General features: G+C 45.2%; 1 protein-coding gene across 1 annotated transcript in view; it reads left to right on the forward strand.

The window, feature by feature from the left end:
• The window catches only part of yeats2 (YEATS domain containing 2), a 46956-nt gene extending 30700 nt beyond the window's left edge, over positions 1 to 16256 (forward strand). Inside the window, exons 18-30 of the mRNA XM_030774213.1 lie at positions 717 to 905; positions 3078 to 3384; positions 6307 to 6441; positions 9331 to 9441; positions 9602 to 9797; positions 10417 to 10493; positions 11084 to 11163; positions 11639 to 11840; positions 12704 to 12939; positions 13098 to 13172; positions 14960 to 15033; positions 15622 to 15699; positions 15954 to 16256. Of these exons, the coding sequence (XP_030630073.1) occupies positions 717 to 905; positions 3078 to 3384; positions 6307 to 6441; positions 9331 to 9441; positions 9602 to 9797; positions 10417 to 10493; positions 11084 to 11163; positions 11639 to 11840; positions 12704 to 12939; positions 13098 to 13172; positions 14960 to 15033; positions 15622 to 15699; positions 15954 to 15981 (1788 nt within the window). The 3' untranslated portion in view covers positions 15982 to 16256. The remainder of the gene's footprint in view (positions 1 to 716; positions 906 to 3077; positions 3385 to 6306; positions 6442 to 9330; positions 9442 to 9601; positions 9798 to 10416; positions 10494 to 11083; positions 11164 to 11638; positions 11841 to 12703; positions 12940 to 13097; positions 13173 to 14959; positions 15034 to 15621; positions 15700 to 15953) is intronic.
• Positions 16257 to 17653: the final 1397 nt, after the last annotated feature.

Below are 17653 nucleotides of genomic sequence, written 5' to 3' on the forward strand. Positions count from 1 at the left end.
CTCTCTCTCTCTCTCTCTCTCTCTCAATGTTTCATTCTCTTAATCACTCTCCCTCTCTCTCTCTCTCTCTCAATGTTTCATTCTCTTAATCACTCTCTCTCTCTCTCTCTCTCTCTCTCTCTGTCTCTAGCCCACATATGTGTTGCAGTGTTAGTGCTGTTGCTTCTCTGAGCTCAGAACACAGTCAGCTTTTCTCTGGGATATCAGCTGCACTTTTCACTCTTTCACTCTGCTCTCTAATGAGAGAGAGAGGGGGGAGAGAGAGAGAGAGAGAGAGAGTGAGAGAGAGGGAGAGAGAGGGGGGGGGGAGAGAGAGAGGGAGAGAGAGAGAGAGGGAGGAGGCAGATGGAAATGCTCCCACAGGAGTTGTAGTGAGACGCTGACCAGTGTTCAGTCTGTTACATAAGTCAGCTACACACATGTTCAATATGCTACTACACTGCTGACAGCCGCCATCTAAACAATCATTATTCTCAAACAGAATGAGATTTAAAAGGCCAGAATCTCTCTGGCAGTGGAATGTAATGTGATTTCAGATGGATGTGAAGCACCAATTCGAAAGAGACGCCTAGTATTGTCTTGTTTTTTTTGCTTTGTTTGTCTGTCTGTTTTTTAAATCTTTATTTTATCATGGCTGGGCCCTTGTGATTAGACATTAGGCCTGCTAGTTTTTGTAAATGCTTTAAAAATCGATTGGCTGGTTGTTTGATTGACAGGTGGTGGGCGGGGCTCAGGGCTCTCAGGTGAAACTGTCGGACGGTTCGGTGAAGACGGTAACGGGGGTGGGCACCCACCTGTCTAAACCAGGTACCACCACCCTGAGAATGGCAGGAGGAGTTATCACAGCGACAAGCTCCGCCCCCGCCACGCCCCCCACTGCAGCCTCCGCACCCACCTCACAGCAGGTGAGCCAAGCTGTTCCGTGTGTGTGTGTGTGTGTGTGTGTGTGTGCGTGCGTGTGTGTGTGTGTGTGTGTGTGCGTGCGTGTGTGTGTGTGTATGTGTGTGAGTGAGAGAGTGTGTTTGTCTGTGTGTTTGTGTGAGAGTGTGTATGTGAGCGTGTGTCTGTGTATGTGAGCGTGTTTGTGTGTTTGGGTGTGTGTGTTTGGGTGTGTATGAATGTGAGTGTGTGTGTGTGCAGTGGAAAACAGATGCTACTCACATGCAGGAGTATCCCAAAGAAACAAGTGATTTTAAAAATAGCTGCACATCTGAAACTATGAAATCATGAAAATAATTTTGTGTGTGAGGTGACTGAGTGGAAGCGTGGAATGGAGACACATCCATCCAGTGGTTCATGTCTCTCAGTAAAACTCTCCGCTCTGGAGACAGGCATTATCTGTCGCAGTGTCAGAGTGCTGGCTGGTTTTGGGAAAGCATAATTAAGTTTTCATTGAATGGTTTGGGGAGACAGAGCATAAACAGGTTCAATTCAGCCTGCAGGCTGTTCGCAGTTCACACACACACACACACACACACACACACACACACACACACTCACACAGCTGGCGTAATGAGGTTAATGAGGGAGTGAAAGTGTGTTTCCAGCTCCATTTTGAATATCTCTGTCTACCCTGCTTATTTACAGCTTTTAATTAGCTCTGCCGTCCTGCAGGGAGAAAACTCATGCCGAGTGTGTGTGTGTGTGTGTGTGTGTGTGAGAGAGAGAACGTGAGAGAGAGCGAGTGTGTGAGTATTTTATTTATATGTCTAAGTCTGAAGTTGCTGTGTATGTATGAGTGACAGTAAATATCTGAACCATTCCTGTCAGAGCCATTGTCACATCACCTTTATAAAGAACATTCACAAACCAGACATGCACCAGAGTGTGATTTATGGGTCAGAAGGATGAACGAACCCTGCAAATAGTTTCAGACTGGTTTAACCCAGTAGAATTAAAACGCAATCTGGTCTAGACGAAATCATGTTATAGTGAAGAGACCGGAAATATGATGGAATCTAAGGCAAGACAAGGCTTATGTCTCACTGAGGCACTAAGAGTGTTTTAGTGTTTGGAATAGACAGATCTGAATAGAAAAGAGAGAGTGATTTAGTGTTTGGAACAGACAGATCTGAATAGAAAAGAGAGTGATTTAGTGTTTGGAACAGACAGATCTGAATAGAAAAGAGAGAGAGTTTTAGTGTTTGGAACAGACAGATCTGAATAGAAAAGAGAGTGATTTAGTGTTTGGAATAGACAGATCTGAATAGAAAAGAGAGTGTTTTAGTGTTTGGAATAGACAGATCTGAATAGAAAAGAGAGAGTGATTTAGTGTTTGGAACAGACAGATCTGAATAGAAAAGGGAGAGTGATTTAGTGTTTGGAATAGACAGATCTGAATAGAAAAGAGAGAGTGATTTAGTGTTTGGAACAGACAGACTGAATAGAAAAGAGGGAGTGATTTAGTGTTTGGAATAGACAGATCTGAATAGAAAAGAGAGAGTGTTTTAGTGTTTGGAATAGACAGATCTGAATAGAAAAGAGAGAGTGAGTTAGTGTTTGGAATAGACAGATCTGAATAGAAAAGAGAGAGTGATTTAGTGTTTGGAACAGACAGATCTGAATAGAAAAGAGAGAGTGAGTTAGTGTTTGGAACAGACAGACTGAATATAAAGTCTTTAACTGTTTCTGTTGGCTCACTGCCCGTGTGTGGCCAGCGCTGGACAGCAGTTTTAGTTAGAGGGACGGAATATTACGGAAGGTGAATTTGGCTCCGTGACGGGGGCGAGTTCTCCTAATGCACTCCATTTAAACAGGCTTGCTCATCAAAGTCACTGCTTAAATGCACATTAACAGCGCTGTTCACGGGATGGCAGTAACAGAGAAACTGTCTCCTCTCCGTCTGGGCCAGACTGTTTTATAGTCATATAATTATGTTTTACAGAGACTTGGTCATGGTTCCTCAGTAGTTCATTCTGACGGCAGATGTTCTGACCCACTCAGCTCATTTAGACCCTGTTGGGCCAGTACTGAGTTATGGTTTGTGATCCCTCTGAACACTGGTTGTTATAACTAGTCTGCTCTCTCTCTCTCTCTCTCTCTCGCTTTCTCTCTCTCTCTTTTGTTTCTCTGTTCAGCCTGCAGAGGGCGCCACTCTGCTCTCAACTCAGTCTGTATCGGGGGCTAAACCTGTGGGCCAGCACCCAGTCCTGATGGCAGCCAATCAGGCTGCAGTCATCAACGCGGCCAAGAGCACCAGCTCTGTGGCCGGCCTGACCAAAGCTGCGGCTGGCGCCATGGTAACAGTCGCCAAGAGCGTCAACATGCCTGTGATCAGTCTGTCAAAGGCGGCGGGTTCTGCGATAGTGGGCCTGCCCAAAAGTGCCAGCCCCTCTCTGGTCGGCGGGGGAACAGTCAGCGGGAAGACAGCTGCTGCTCTTTCAGGTACCTATCTTACCTATGCCTCACCTGTTTCTCACCTGTGGCTCACCTGTTTCTCACCTGTGGCTCACCTGTATCTAACCTGCTGCTCACCTGCTTCTCACATATGGCTCAGCAGTTTCTCACCTGCAGCTCACTTGTTTCCAACCCATGACTCACCTGCGACTTATAAGTTTCTAATTCGTGACTTGACTTTGAGTGACCTATGTGTTCCCCCCCTAACTGAACGGTTAACAACTGGTATGACTCATCTGTCTCTCACCTGTCTGACTGACCCACCTGTCTCTCACCTGTCTGACTGACTCACCTGTCTCTCACCTGTCTGACTGACCAACCTGTCTGACTGACCCACCTGTCTGTCACCTGTCTGACTGACTCACCTGTCTCTCACCTGTCTGACTGACCAACCCGTCTGACTGACTGACCTTTCTCTCACCCGTCCGACTGACTGACCTGTCTCTCACCTGTCTGACTGACTGACCTGTCTCTCATCTGTCTGACTCACATATGTCTCCTTGGCCTGACTGAAGAGGGTTGCCATGGAGATAGCGAGGGCACGTGAAACTGAAATATCTGGGCTGTACCTGTCTGGTGCTGTGTAATGACACTGGAGCTGTGCTGTGTCTATGGGCCAGAGAGGGAACAACATTGCCTATTAATCTCCTAACTGCCTGGCCAAGCCTCTGCACCCTGTGGACTAGGAGAAGAGTAGAGTAATAACGCAGACAGGGGTCCAGAGAGAGAGAGAGAGAGAGGAAATGGACAGAGAAGAGACAAGACTCACACCAGACTGTCTGATGTTATTCTATAATGGAGTTCTACTCCCGTACTTCATCCAAATTCCCTCCTCCCCAGGGCTAGAGCGGTGACTCATTTTGCCCATCGTACCCCGGGACTTCATCACCTCCCGAGAGTGCGATGCTCTCCTTATAACACGATCTCATCCTTCTTTGTCTGCTTCCAGACAGTTTTGTTTTTAAAACCTGGATGGAGAACTGTTAGCCGTGCTCCTCATTTCCCGTGAAGTCTCTTGAGAAAACATGAGTGCACACGCCTAAGGATGAATGGCTTTATGATGGTTACACGCGTATATACAAATATGTAGAATATACTTAGACATGTATGCATACGCATACATGTATATATCACATGTGTACAAACACACACGCAACACATGTATACACACATACCTAAAACACACAAATATATAAACATATCCATAACACAGAGAGCAGTTCTGGTGAAAGTGATATGCTAAATGCCTGATATTTGGATAAGAAAATCAGAACATGCTCATATTTCCACTTAAGCTGATAAAGAAGAGGAGTTGGCTCAAAAATGAAAGGCAGAGGATGAAAAGAGTTTGAGAAACTGAGTATAAGGATGAGTTTTGTTTTTTTTTTTTCCCCCTCAGGATTTACAGACGCTAGGTTCATGTACTTCCTGTTCCTGTGGAATAGGAAATGTGAGATTGTGTGTAATCTGTGAGATGGATAGGGTTGTGATTTTAGATCATTTTAATCTGTTCGGGATTTCACGGATACACCTTCTCCCAGCGTCTGACAGCCAGTTCCACATCCGCTGCAGTTTTTAAGGAGATTTATGGTTAAAATCTCTTGATGTCTGTATTTGATTTTTTTTTTTAAGATCTCTGCCCCACACACTGGGGGTCCTACAGGTGTTCTGTCTCCCAAACTCTGTCAGTGTGTGCGAGTCAGCTAATGCACGTATCTGGCATTTGAGATGGATTCATTTGCATTTTCTCGAGTTCTGTTTAAAGACAAGCGGCGCTGTAAAACGTGCTGTCACTCGGGGTGCAGATATGCCTCGACAGAGAGAGGAGGTTTTTTTTTAGCGGGTGGGATACTAAGGGAAAGTTTTGAGGTTGTGTGAGACGTAGTCGTGATTTAAAAGCACCGAACATTTCTCTTCCGCTGAGGGCGAAAAGAAAAGAGCTGTTTAAACTCCAGGGAAGAGAAATGATCTTCTAACCTTGCCCGCTCCCGATCTCTCACCTCCTCATTTCACACTCCATTTCAGGACCACATCTCCTCCTCCTCCTTTTCCTACCCCACAGTGGCCGTTACAGCTCCCTCTCTGAACGCTGTAGCATGCTACTGCATTTCTATTGGGTTACTGCGGGCTGCTACGGTTATTTGGATTAGTTATCAAACAGGAACGCATATACGCAAACCCATTCTTTATTAATGAATTCATTCTTTTATTAATTCTGTTGTATCACTGCTATGATCGAAATGACCGATTCACAATTGACGCTACGCTCGCTAGCTTGCTTTGTGGTTTTGAGGCTGCTAGTTTAACAGTGGTTGCCGTGGTAACCAGTGCGCAGCGAGGCGATGAGATACTTGACTCAGAACTTTTTTTTTTTTTTTTTTTTGTCATAGGCTCCATACGTACAAAAAACAGCCTCGTGAAATCATTTGAAGAACGCACCGGAGTCGCACCGCTGTTTGGGATACGTTTTTTTGTTTTTGTTTTTGTTTTTTTTGACACTTCCCCAGTTTGACATACACTATTGCTTACGTATTTGCTCCGAGTGTGTTCCAGATAAGATTTCATCAAACTGTTTTGATGTTTTTCCTCACTTTTTTAAAACCTGTCCACTCCTTTAAAATACTTATCTCTGGTTATAGCACAGAGAGAGAGAGAGAGACGTGAGAGGCACTGAGCGTGTATGTGGGTGTGTTTCATAAAACCTTCCTGCCCTTTCCATTCCTCAGACTGTATCTTTGGCACTGTACCCACTGTGGCTTAAATGAACAGACAAAAGAAACTTGCGTTGAGCACCACAATGCTTCCTAATGACGTCAGTCCAGTTTGAGTCACGCTCCACAGTTCTGTTGATGCACTGCTCTCTGAAGATGTGTGTTATGGGTCCTGTAAATGGGTCTTGTCTGTGTGCAGGCATGCTGAAGATCCACTCCGGTCAGTCCAGTTCCCAGCAGACCGTGCTGACCATTCCGGCCAATCAGCTCAAGCAGCTGGGCGTTGGCTCCGCCTCCGGGAGCCTTCAGACCATCCTCATGCCCGTCAGCAAAGGTAACGCCTGCACTCCTCACAAACAAACACATGCAGACATACACACACACACAGAGTTCACTATCTTCATATCTTTTGGCATAAACCATGAAACCGAAAAGATAAACAGAGAGAGAGAGAGAAGGAGAGAGTGAGAGAGAGAGAGAGAAGGAGAGAGTGAGAGAGAGAGAGGGAAGGAGCAAGAAAGCAATATGGGAATACAAATGCCATCTCAGACGTGTGCACATTTCTTGCAATTTTGATGGACGGATGGATGGATGGATAGATGGATGGACAGATGGATGGATGGACTGGCTGACAGATCGATGAGCCAGGCCATTCTCACACTCTGTTTCCCTGAATAAATACAGAGAATGTATTAGGTTGGCATACTGAACGGGAGAGAGAGCAAACTCTCTGCAAGAAGTCTCTATTAGGCGCAGTGATCCAATACACGGACTAATCAAACTAATTAAAGGATTCAGACGCTTTAAACAAATTCTTTACCTTTTCTCCTTACTCACAGAACTCTGTGTTTTTTCTCTTCACTCACAGAGCAACTTCCACTTATCCCCTCACTCACAGATCTCTATGTCTTCCCCTCAATCACAGATCTGTGTCTCCCCTTCACTCACAGATCTCTGTGTCTCTCCATCACTCACAGATCTCTGTGTCTCCCCATCACTCACAGATCTCTGTGTCTCCCCATCACTCACAGATCTCTGTGTCTCCCCATCACTCACAGATCTCTGTGTCTCCCCTTCACTCACAGATCTCTGTGTCTCCCCATCACTCACAGATCTCTGTGTCTTTCCCTCAATCACAGATCTCTGTGTCTTCCCCTCAATCACAGATCTCTGTGTCTCCCCATCACTCACAGATCTCTGTGTCTTTCCCTCAATCACAGATCTCTGTGTCTCCCCTTCACTCACAGATCTCTGTGTCTCCCTCTCTCTCACAGAGCTCAAAATTGCAAGAAATGAAGCCGGAATTGCGAGAAATAAACTCTGTACTCCGAGAAACAAAGTCGCAATTAAACAAACTTTTTTTTGTAAATGTGGTGGAAACAGGCTTCCGTACATGACCGCCTGGTATGGAATGAACAAACTGACTCGCTGTCTTGGTGAAGGAGATCACGTCATCTCCTGACACAGAGTTAATGGGTCCCTTTTTCCTTTTTTTTTTTACTCTGTAACGGAGGCAATTTAAATCGTAGCAAAGTAAAATACCTCAAAATAAACACGCTTCAATAAAAGTAAAACTGCAGTTTTCTAAAAAAATACTCAAAAAAGTATAAGTAGAGCAGTTGTCCTGTGTTACCTCCATCCCTCCTCACAGACGTGTACTGTCTAGTTTGTCTTGGTAGAACAGAATCAGATCTGACTGAAAACGTAGCCCTTATTAAGCCTTCAGCAGAGAAAGCGGCCAGGGTTAACACCCACTGTCTTTACATTCAGTAAGGCCAAGCAGAGGCATCAAACTCCTGCTAGACATTCTCCCACAAGAGAGACAGTTATTTTAAAATGATTCTTGCTCAAATGTATTTATTTATTTATTTATGTACTGATTTAGAGACAGGGCAGTGTTGGGAACTGACTATGCCTGTCTGTTGAATGTTTATCGATCAAACACACCACGGTTAGTGTTAAAGAGAGACAGAAAGCTCTGTCCACACACACACACACACACACACGCTGCTGCATGTCCTCTGGCTTTGTGTGAGAGAGGATTTGGGGTCAGGTACGGGGTGAAATATTGAAATTGTGTTAGTGAAAACGCTGGCATTAGGAGAGGGTTTGTGAATGCTTTGCTGCAGTAGTTGGCAGGTGTATTCTGTGAAAGGTCTGTGTTCTGAATGCCTCTTTCAGGTTGAATCAGAGGTTGTGTCAGAGAGGAGGCGTGTGGGGAGTGTGTGAGGGAGACTTGACTTTCCTCACTGGTTGACTTTAGCCTTGACCGCGTGAGCGTTCTCCTGTTTCACTGCTCTAAATGTTCTCTCTTACAGTCACTCTTTTTCTCATCTCTCTCTCTCTCTCTCTCTCTCTCTCTCTCTCTCTCTCTCTCTCTACCTCTCTCTCTACCTCTCTGTCTCTCTCTCTCTCTCTCTCTACCTCTCTCTACCTCTCTCTCTCTCTACCTCTCTCTCTCGCTACCTCTCTACCTCTCTCTCTCTCTCTACCTCTCTCTCTCTCTACCTCTCTACCTCTCTCTCTACCTCTCTCTCTCTCTACCTCTCTCTCTCTCTCTCTCTCTCTACCTCTCTCTCTCTCTCTACCTCTCTCTCTCTCTACCTCTCTACCTCTCTCTCTACCTCTCTCTCTCTCTACCTCTCTACCTCTCTCTCTACCTCTCTCTCTCTCTACCTCTCTCTCTCTCTCTCTCTCTCTCTCTACCTCTCTCTCTCTCTCTGTGTCTCTCTCTCTCTCTCTCTCTCTCTCTCTCTCTCTCTCTCTCTCTCTCTCTCTCTCTCTACCTCTCTCTGGTTGGTTTAATAACTGTGCTGCTCTGATTGAATGTCATTGATTTGTCTGAGAGCAGGACAAAATGGACTCTGTAAGAGAGTGCTCTCTTTGTGTGTCTGTGTCTGTGTGTGTGTGTGTTCATGAGTGTGTGTGCTGGTTTCCTGTTATAGCATACCTGTTTCTAGGCAACAGTGTGGTGATGGAGGGGTGGGGTTTTTTTTTTTTCTCTGTGAGTTTGAACTACACTGACCTGAGTTTACACCGGTACAAACACCACAGCACGCTCTAATGAAAGAAGAAAATGACCTGTTTTTATTGATTTAAAGAAATGTACTCTTCACTTTAAACTGGCTTTAATTTCCCTCTCTCTCTCTCTCTCTCCCTCTCTCTCTCTCTCTCTCTCTCTCTCTCTCTCGGTGCCGGCGTGTGTGTGCTGTGTATGGGGCAGTGGTCCAGTCCAGTTCTGGATCCAAAGCTCCAGCCAGCAGTACTAACAACAGTAGTTCTGCCCAGAGTGGAGTCACTCCGTCAGCTTCAACACCAACCACTATAACTCACGGTGAGAAACACACACACACACACACCCACACACACACACACAGCCTATACGTTTGTTTATATGAAAAAGTGTGTATATACCCCGTGTGTAAATGTGATTTGCAGTGCAGAGATGCGGTCATCTGTGCAGTATTGTAATATTACTTGTGTTCTGTGTTTAGTGAAAACAGAGCCTGGTTTGGTGAGCTCCAGTCATACCACTCCCACACTCCAGACCTCTACCCCAACGCCGTCTACATCAGCCACCGTATCCACGACAACAGCCCCCGTATCCACGACAACAGCCCCCGTGTCCACCAGCACAGCAGCCACTGTTAAAGTGGAACAGGGCACAGAGGCTTCTCACGAGCTTATAAAGTATGGACACTTTACAGGACCACACACACACGCACCCGCACACACACACACACACACACACACACACTTACACGCGCACGCACACACACACACACACACTTACACGCGCACGCACACACACACACACACTTACATGCACACGCGCACGCACACACACACACACACACACACACTTACATGCACACGCGCACGCACACACACACACACACACACACACATATATATATATATATATATATATGTATGTATGTATGTATACACACGCACACAGCTCTCTCACACAGCTGGACTGATGTACTCACTGTTTGGCCCTCCAGAGAGTGATTCCTTAGCTGGGTGGTGCATTTGTGTTGGGAAAGTGAAACACTGTGATAATTAAATAATCGTCCCTGTCACTGCCACGTTTTCCCCTTCCTTTCACTGATAAACATTTATTTTGCCTTCTCCACCAGACGGGGATTATACACTGATCACGTTGTCATAGCATATCCAAACTCAGCTACTGCAACTTCTGATTCTTTTTCTCTGTCTGTCTTTCTCTGTCTGATCATTTCTCTTTCTCTCTCTCTCTCTCTCTTTCCTTCTTTCCTTCTTTCTTTCTTTCTTTCTTTCTGTCCAGTTCTGAACACATAGAGAACCTGACACAGTTGCTGACAGCGGCAGTGAAGAAATTCCCCCTGATCCTGCATGAAAAGAGTGAGTGTCTATGAACACACGCACACGCATGCACACTACCACACTCACACACACTCACATACACACACGCACGCACACACACATACACACACCTGCACACACACGCGCACACGCACATACACACACACCTGCGCACACACACGCGCACACACACACACACACACACACTACCACACTCACACTACCACACTCACACACACACACACACACTCTCACGCAAACGCACATGCACACACATATAAATGCACATGCACACGCACACAGAACAAGAATCCTGCAAATGCATGTACATTAAAGCCCAATAGGTAAATTAGAGTCAATATGTGTCAAGAGAGTATGGCAGATGTAGAAATGGATACACTGAATGGTATGAGAGAGAGAGAGACAGAGAGAGAGGAGAGAGGGAGAGAGAGACAGAGAGAGAGGAGAGAGGGAGAGAGAGACAGAGAGAGGAGAGAGGGAGAGAGAGAGGGGGAGAGAGAGGGAGAGGGGGGGGGGGAGAGAGAGAGTGTGTTTGTGTATATGTGCGTGTGGGGGTAAAATATGAGAATTGTTTTGATGTATGGTTTTTTTTTTTGTTATTCTCTCAGCTGAGGATTCTCCTCCGTTCTGTGCATCCTCCATTGAGCAGTATTATTCCTGGAACATTGGCAAACGCAGGGCAGCTGAGGTAAGGCACACGTGTGTGTGTGTGTGTGTGTGTGTGTGTGTGTGTGTGTGTGTGTGTGGTTTGACGTGTTCTAGAACCCTCTGTTGAGCACTCTCTCTTTTGTTTTTTGTTTTGTTTTGGGGGTTTTTTCTCAGCCAGGCTTTTTTCGTTTTTAAATCCTCACTTCTCCTGTTTCACTTACTGGGTTTCTCCTCTTTTTTTTTTCTTTTTTTTTTTTTGCTCTGTGTGTTTTTGTTCATGTTTTCGTGGTGACACTAATCCCTGCTTTTGTAAGACTCTGCTTTTGAACAAGCTCTCCCTGTATGTCCCATTCTGACTCTGTCCCTAACTCCTACTCTCTCTCCTCTCTCCTCTCTCCTCTCTCTCTCTGTCTGTCATGGCCTGTTCTCTGTGTGCGTGTGTGTGCGTGCGTGTACCTGTATGTTTTATATTGATTCTCATGCCCTGTTCTCTGTGTGTGTGTGTGTGTGTCTAGTTGCAGAGAGCAGTGGCAGTCAAAAGACTGGTACAGGATGTTTTGGATAAAGCCCCTCGGCTGCAGGCCATCTCTCCACCCAAAACCAGAGAGGTGGTGCAGTGGTGTCGTCACCGTGGTTACACTCCCCCCGACCCCGAACCCCGCCGCTCTGAAGAGAACTCGATAGAGGACATTCTCACACAGATAGACAGCGAACCAGGTTAGACACACAGTGCTGTGTGTGTGTCTGTGTGTGTGTATGTTTCTTTGTGTGTCAGTGAGGCTAATGAATTGAGCCCATTGTTGAGTGTGTGGGTGTGTGTGGGTGTGTGTGTGTGTGTGTGCATGCACATGTGCGTGTATTTTACAGATGGTTTGGCCGACACAAAGCCCCTCTGTTTGTTTGTTCTCTGATGATGTCATTATGTCAGTGTTGTGCCACATTAACGCTGCCCACAGAGCCGCCCACTGCTCTCAGACCACTCCCACTCTGCTGTCAGAACCGCCCACTGCCCTCAGACCACTCCTGCCGTGCTCACAGAGCTGCCCCCTGCTCTCAGACCACTCCCACTCTGCCCACAGAACTGCCCCCTGCTTGCAGACCACTACTGCTCTGCCCACAGAACCGCCCACTGCTCTCAGACCACTCCCACTCTGCCCACAGAGCCGCCCACAGCTCGCAGGGCACTCCCAATCTGACACTCTATCAGCCAGTCGTGTTGGACTGATGCTGCTTTTGGCCTGTTACAAACTGTGTGGTGTGGTGTGTTGTTGTGTAGTAATGACTGTTGTATCGTAGAGTGTAGTTGTGTTTTACTGACTGTGTTGTACTGTAGAGTTTAGTGGTGTGGCAGTGGCTGTGTTGTATTGCAGAGTGCAGGTCCACTGTGTTAGACTGTGAGATGGTCTATATCTGTGTAGTAATGGCTATGTTGTATTACATAGCATAGGTCCACCCTGTTAGACTGTGAGATGGTGTGTAGTTGAATAATTCTGACTGTGTTGTATTGCAGAGTGCAGGTCCACCCTGTTAGACTGTGAGATGGTGTATAGTTGAATAATTCTGACTGTGTTGTATCGCAGAGTGCAGGTCCACCCTGTTAGACTGTGAGGAGCTGTGTCAGAGGCTGGAGCAGTTACAGAGGCTGTTAAAAACCGAACCAGAGAACGAGGACGAGGAACCCATCGACATCATCAGCATCACCAACCCACCCACCAGGGTCAAGGTCAAACAAGAGCAGGAAGAGGCGGAGCAAGAGCCCAAGTACTTCCTGGCCCCGTGCCCCTCGGCTCAATTTGTGAGGGAAACGGCCGAACAGGTGAGAGACCAGAGAATTCCCTGTTACCCTGGGAAACAAGTGTGGACTAAAGATTCCTTGTGGAAAGCTTCTGTGGTTGCATGTGTTATTTGTATGTCAAGTCAACAGTTGAACTCTCTGTCTCTCTCTCTCTCTCTCTCTCTCTCTCTCTCTCTCAGATTGGTGTGTCGTTTGAGCCAGTAGAGGTGGAGAAGAATGTGTTTGCTCCGGTGGTGGAAGCCATGATTCTGAAGGTGTGTGTGTTGTGTGTGTGTGACAGAGAGACAGAGAATCAGCAGTGATAACACACAGTGTGGATGATGATAATGTCCCGCAAAGAGAACAGTTTACCATGGGCTTCTCCTCATACACCACACTCACTGTGCTCCTGTGTGGGTATACAGTGATAACACAGTATTGCCTGTCTTTTGATTCATTTCAGAGTAGGGCTGTCACGATATACCGGTATTGACGATAACGGTGATATTTAAAAAATGAAATATTGTTATCGTGTTAATAATACACATACGATAATATCATTAACTAGTGATGCATTTCCACGAGAAAATGCAAATGTGATTGTGCCGCAGCATCATCGAATCTTAACTGTAGAAATACTGGATCTCTGTCCAGCTGAAGTGTAGTCACGGAGCAAAAGACCACTGAATCCAGCTATCGACTGCCCCCCGCAATCCCTTGTCGTAGCACTAGAGACTTAAAACTTTCCCCATTCCAATGAGTGGACCGATCAAACAATCAGCAGTCAGCAAAAATAATACTTAAAAACGATAGCAAATGTTCCTATCAAAAGCTCTGTACCTTTTGCAAAGAACCAGTGATTCTCAGCCACATAAGAGTGGACCAATCAAGAGCCATATATGAATGGACCGATCAATTAGCTGTGCACAAGCACACTACAGGGCATTAGGACGGACCCGTTCCCGCTGGAATGGGATCGATATCGTGAAAACTGCGGGAGTAGAAGCGCAAGCTCTCTGCAAGTGATTTTGTTTCAGACGACACTGTATTGATGGCAGATGTTAGGCCTTTGGGATCTTTTGTTTATCAGTTCATCTGGTTGCCTTTTAGCTATCCATTAACTAGTGTAATTGTGCTTTTCATACGCTTTCGTACAGTTATGGTTACAGACTCTCCACCTCACTACACTTGTATTTTAAGTGTAATTTGCCAAAAAAGAGACAAAACACACAGTAAACAAATTTAAAGATGAATTTGACTGATAGCATTATTATTATTATTATTTTGTTCAAATGTTCTATAGATATCGCGATAATATCATTATCGTGAATTCTTTTGGCCATGATAATCGTGTAGTGAAAATCTGATATCGTGACAGAGTAGGATTTGAATAGTTTCACAGTGTTTTGTTACTGGCTCAAAATGAAATTGTTTAGAATTGTCATTAGGGATTACATTTCAATAGTCTAAAGTGTTTGCTCATGACAGTTTACGTTATGCGCTCAGAGTTGGGTAAATCTTGAAAGAAAAAATTTCATTTTCATTTGAATTTTTAAAACTTGTTTATTTTCACCTTTATCAGTTTAACTGATAACCTAAGTCAGATCAGCCTTTGAATTTCCGTGCCAAATCTGACAGTAACAGTCTGTATTTTTGCATTGAAATGTGTGTAAAAAGACACTGTGTATAAAACTGTCTTTATTTGTGAGGACTCTGTGTGTAACACTGTTTTGCTCTGACAGTGTTCAATACTGTCTTAGTTTGTGGAGAAACATTGTGCTAAACTAACCTTGTTGTAGGAACACCATGTAAAATTTTGTTTTTATGGGGACTGTGTGTAAAACTGTCCTATTTTGTAGGCAAGCTTTGTGTGAAACTGTCCTAGTTTGTAGGTAATCTTTGTGTAAAACTGTGTTAGTGTGTAGGTAATCTTTGTGTAAAACTGTCTTAGTTTGTAGGTAATCTTTGTGTGAAACTGTTTTAGTTTGTAGGTAATCTTTGTGTGAAACCGTCCTAGTTTGTGGAGAAGCTGTGTGTTAAACTGTCTTTGTCTCCATCACAGGCCACAGAGCAGTTTGCCAGTGAAATCCTGAGGGAATCTCTTGCCAGTGCATATGCAAAATCCCCTCAAAACAGGCAAGTGTCCTCCTCATTTCTACATCCATCAAACCATGCATCCATCACTCCATCCACTCCTTCCTCCATCTCTCCATCTCTCCATCTTCACATTCAGGTATTCATCTGTCCCACCTCCAGCACAGAGGTCATTCCATTCATCCCTCTGGCTGTCCACCCCAATAACTCTCCATCTGTTTTTCCAGCTGTTTACCGACTCCATGCATCCATTAATTCATCCTGTTCATTCCTCTGGTGTCCTATTTAAAGCGAATCTTCCCTCAGTCCAAGTACTAGCTTTTAACTCCGACACGTGACTCCGCCCCCTCAGGCTGTCCCATATCTCACCATAAAGAATGTATAGAACAGACAGAACTTGGACTGAAAGGCATGGAGCATGCCCAGTGGGACATATTGCTATGAGTGGCGAGAGAATGGTCTGATGGGAATTGGAGTCCATTTCTGTCTGAGAGAGTGAATCAGCAGCCGCCAGTGTGTCCATCCACATTAGTGTTAACTGAAGACATGAAGGTTTCATTCTGGAATGTTCTAAAGCACAGTTTGGGGAGTAAACACTGTGTTAATAACGTCTGTCTGTCTGTCTGGCAGGGCACCCAGAGAGATCTCATCCATGAACATTCACCAGGCAGTGAGCAGTATTCCCACCTGTGACTTCCTCACGAACAGGTACTGTCCCTGTCTCTCTCTCTCTCTTCATTTTCCTCTCAGCCCTGGCTTCTTACTGCATCACTGAACACATAAATCATGCATACGCTGAGATTCCATACTGTACATTAAGGTAAAAATAGAGCCTTAACATGGACAATGAATCGGTGCTTAAATCACATTTATCATCACTGACCATGTGTAGCTTAACTCTCTGTAAAGAGTGAAAGAGGAAAGGTGATCTTAATGGCTGTCCTTAACTGTTGGTTTATTAGGCACATGGGCGTCTTGCTGAAAGACTGAAGATAGGCTGTAACAATACAAATACAGCCCGAAACACCAGCCTGGCAACAAACCACTCACCTCTGCCACAGCACCTACGGACACCTGGCAATCTCTGACCAATCACAGACACGATGTCCTCTCCCTCGACCGTGTCACAGTGCAACGGAACCGTTGCCCCGGACTACGGAATTCTAGAATCAAATTGAATCAGAGTTAGAATTTAGAGTTCTGTCGACAGTTACAATGGTGTAATTCCACAAATGATGTCATAACCTCTGCTCTTCTATGGCCTTATCTTTGTCTCCCCCACTCTCTGTCTCTCTCTTTCTTTCTCTCTGCCTCTCTCTTCCTCTGTCATCACTGGTGTTTGGATTGTTTTGTGCTGGAGTAAATGTATCTCGATGTCCTGTGGACTAGTTAAGAGTTGAAGAACATTCTTCTAAAAAAAAAAAAAAAAACAAAAAAAAAAAAAAACCTCACAAATTGCAGAACAAAAAACAAACACACACACACACACACACAGAGCATCCCAGTGGTGTCAAACACAGGCATCGTGATCAAACTCAGTCATAGAATGACAGTATGTAAGAACTATCACCAATCACAACACAAACTGAACAACTCCGTTCCTCTGGATGTCCGTGCTGTTTTTACCCTTCCCTCACTGTCCACCCTGTTAACCACAGTATTCTAATGCATTATGTCCTCTGGGTATTGGTAACATGCGGGCCTGGTTTTCCTCAAACGCAACAGTTTCTCGTATTACGTGTCAGTAGGGACTGGCAGTCTATACACGCATTCTCTCATTTACGTGGTTTACAAGGACCTTGTATTGGAAGAGGGGAGTTCTGTCAGCATTCTTTCTGATTTAACTTCAATGCCTTACATGTCTCCAAATAGTTTTCTGGATGTACAAGATTTAAAGGGCATAGCAACTCCTAAAACCAGCAAGTCCAGTCCCTTTTTTTTTTCTTTCCCATGTGCCCATCCCAGCATACCAGTCAGGAGAAGATGGATGTTGTGTGTCGTCCGCTGTAGAAGTGAAGAAGTTTCCCTGACGTGTTTCGTCATGAACCGAAGTGTCTTTATCGGTCGGCGCGCACGGCACGGTGGAAACGTCATGTTAGAACATTCCGAGAGTGTTCCGTGTTTCACTGTCTTGGCCGCTCTCTGACGTAAGAGCTACATAAGCTAAAGCTAACGCTTAAATGGGAAAACGACGTCCGTCTGTGGCCCAGAAACGTTCAACGTTGTGCTGTTCCGTACCGCGCTGGAGAAATTGTCTGGAAAAGACCGAGTCGTGGATATTTCAGCGGGAGTTTACCGAGAGAGGAAGTGCAGAGATATGCGTGAGGCAGGCAGGGCTTTGTGTGATGGTTGGACTAATGTGGTGTCTGTGTGCTGTTATCTCTATAGGACTCTGTCAGACATGTAAACATGCCTGTTACCCACAGTGTAACAGCTTTTGTTTGTTTGTTTGTTTGTTTGTTTTGTTTGTTGGCTTTACTAACAGTATGTTTAGGTTAATGTCACAGATTAAGCAACCAGCAACCATGTGTGTGTGTGTGTGTGTGTGTGGGAGGGGAGGGGGGGGGTAGGTTTGAATGTCTGTGTGTGTTAGGGAATATGTGTTAAAATGTGCATGAGTTGTGTCATAATAAATTGTCTGTGTGTGAATGTGTGTCTGTCT

Source organism: Chanos chanos, chromosome 5 (genome assembly GCF_902362185.1).
Source record: "Chanos chanos chromosome 5, fChaCha1.1, whole genome shotgun sequence".
Taxonomy (NCBI): Eukaryota; Metazoa; Chordata; class Actinopteri; order Gonorynchiformes; family Chanidae; genus Chanos; species Chanos chanos.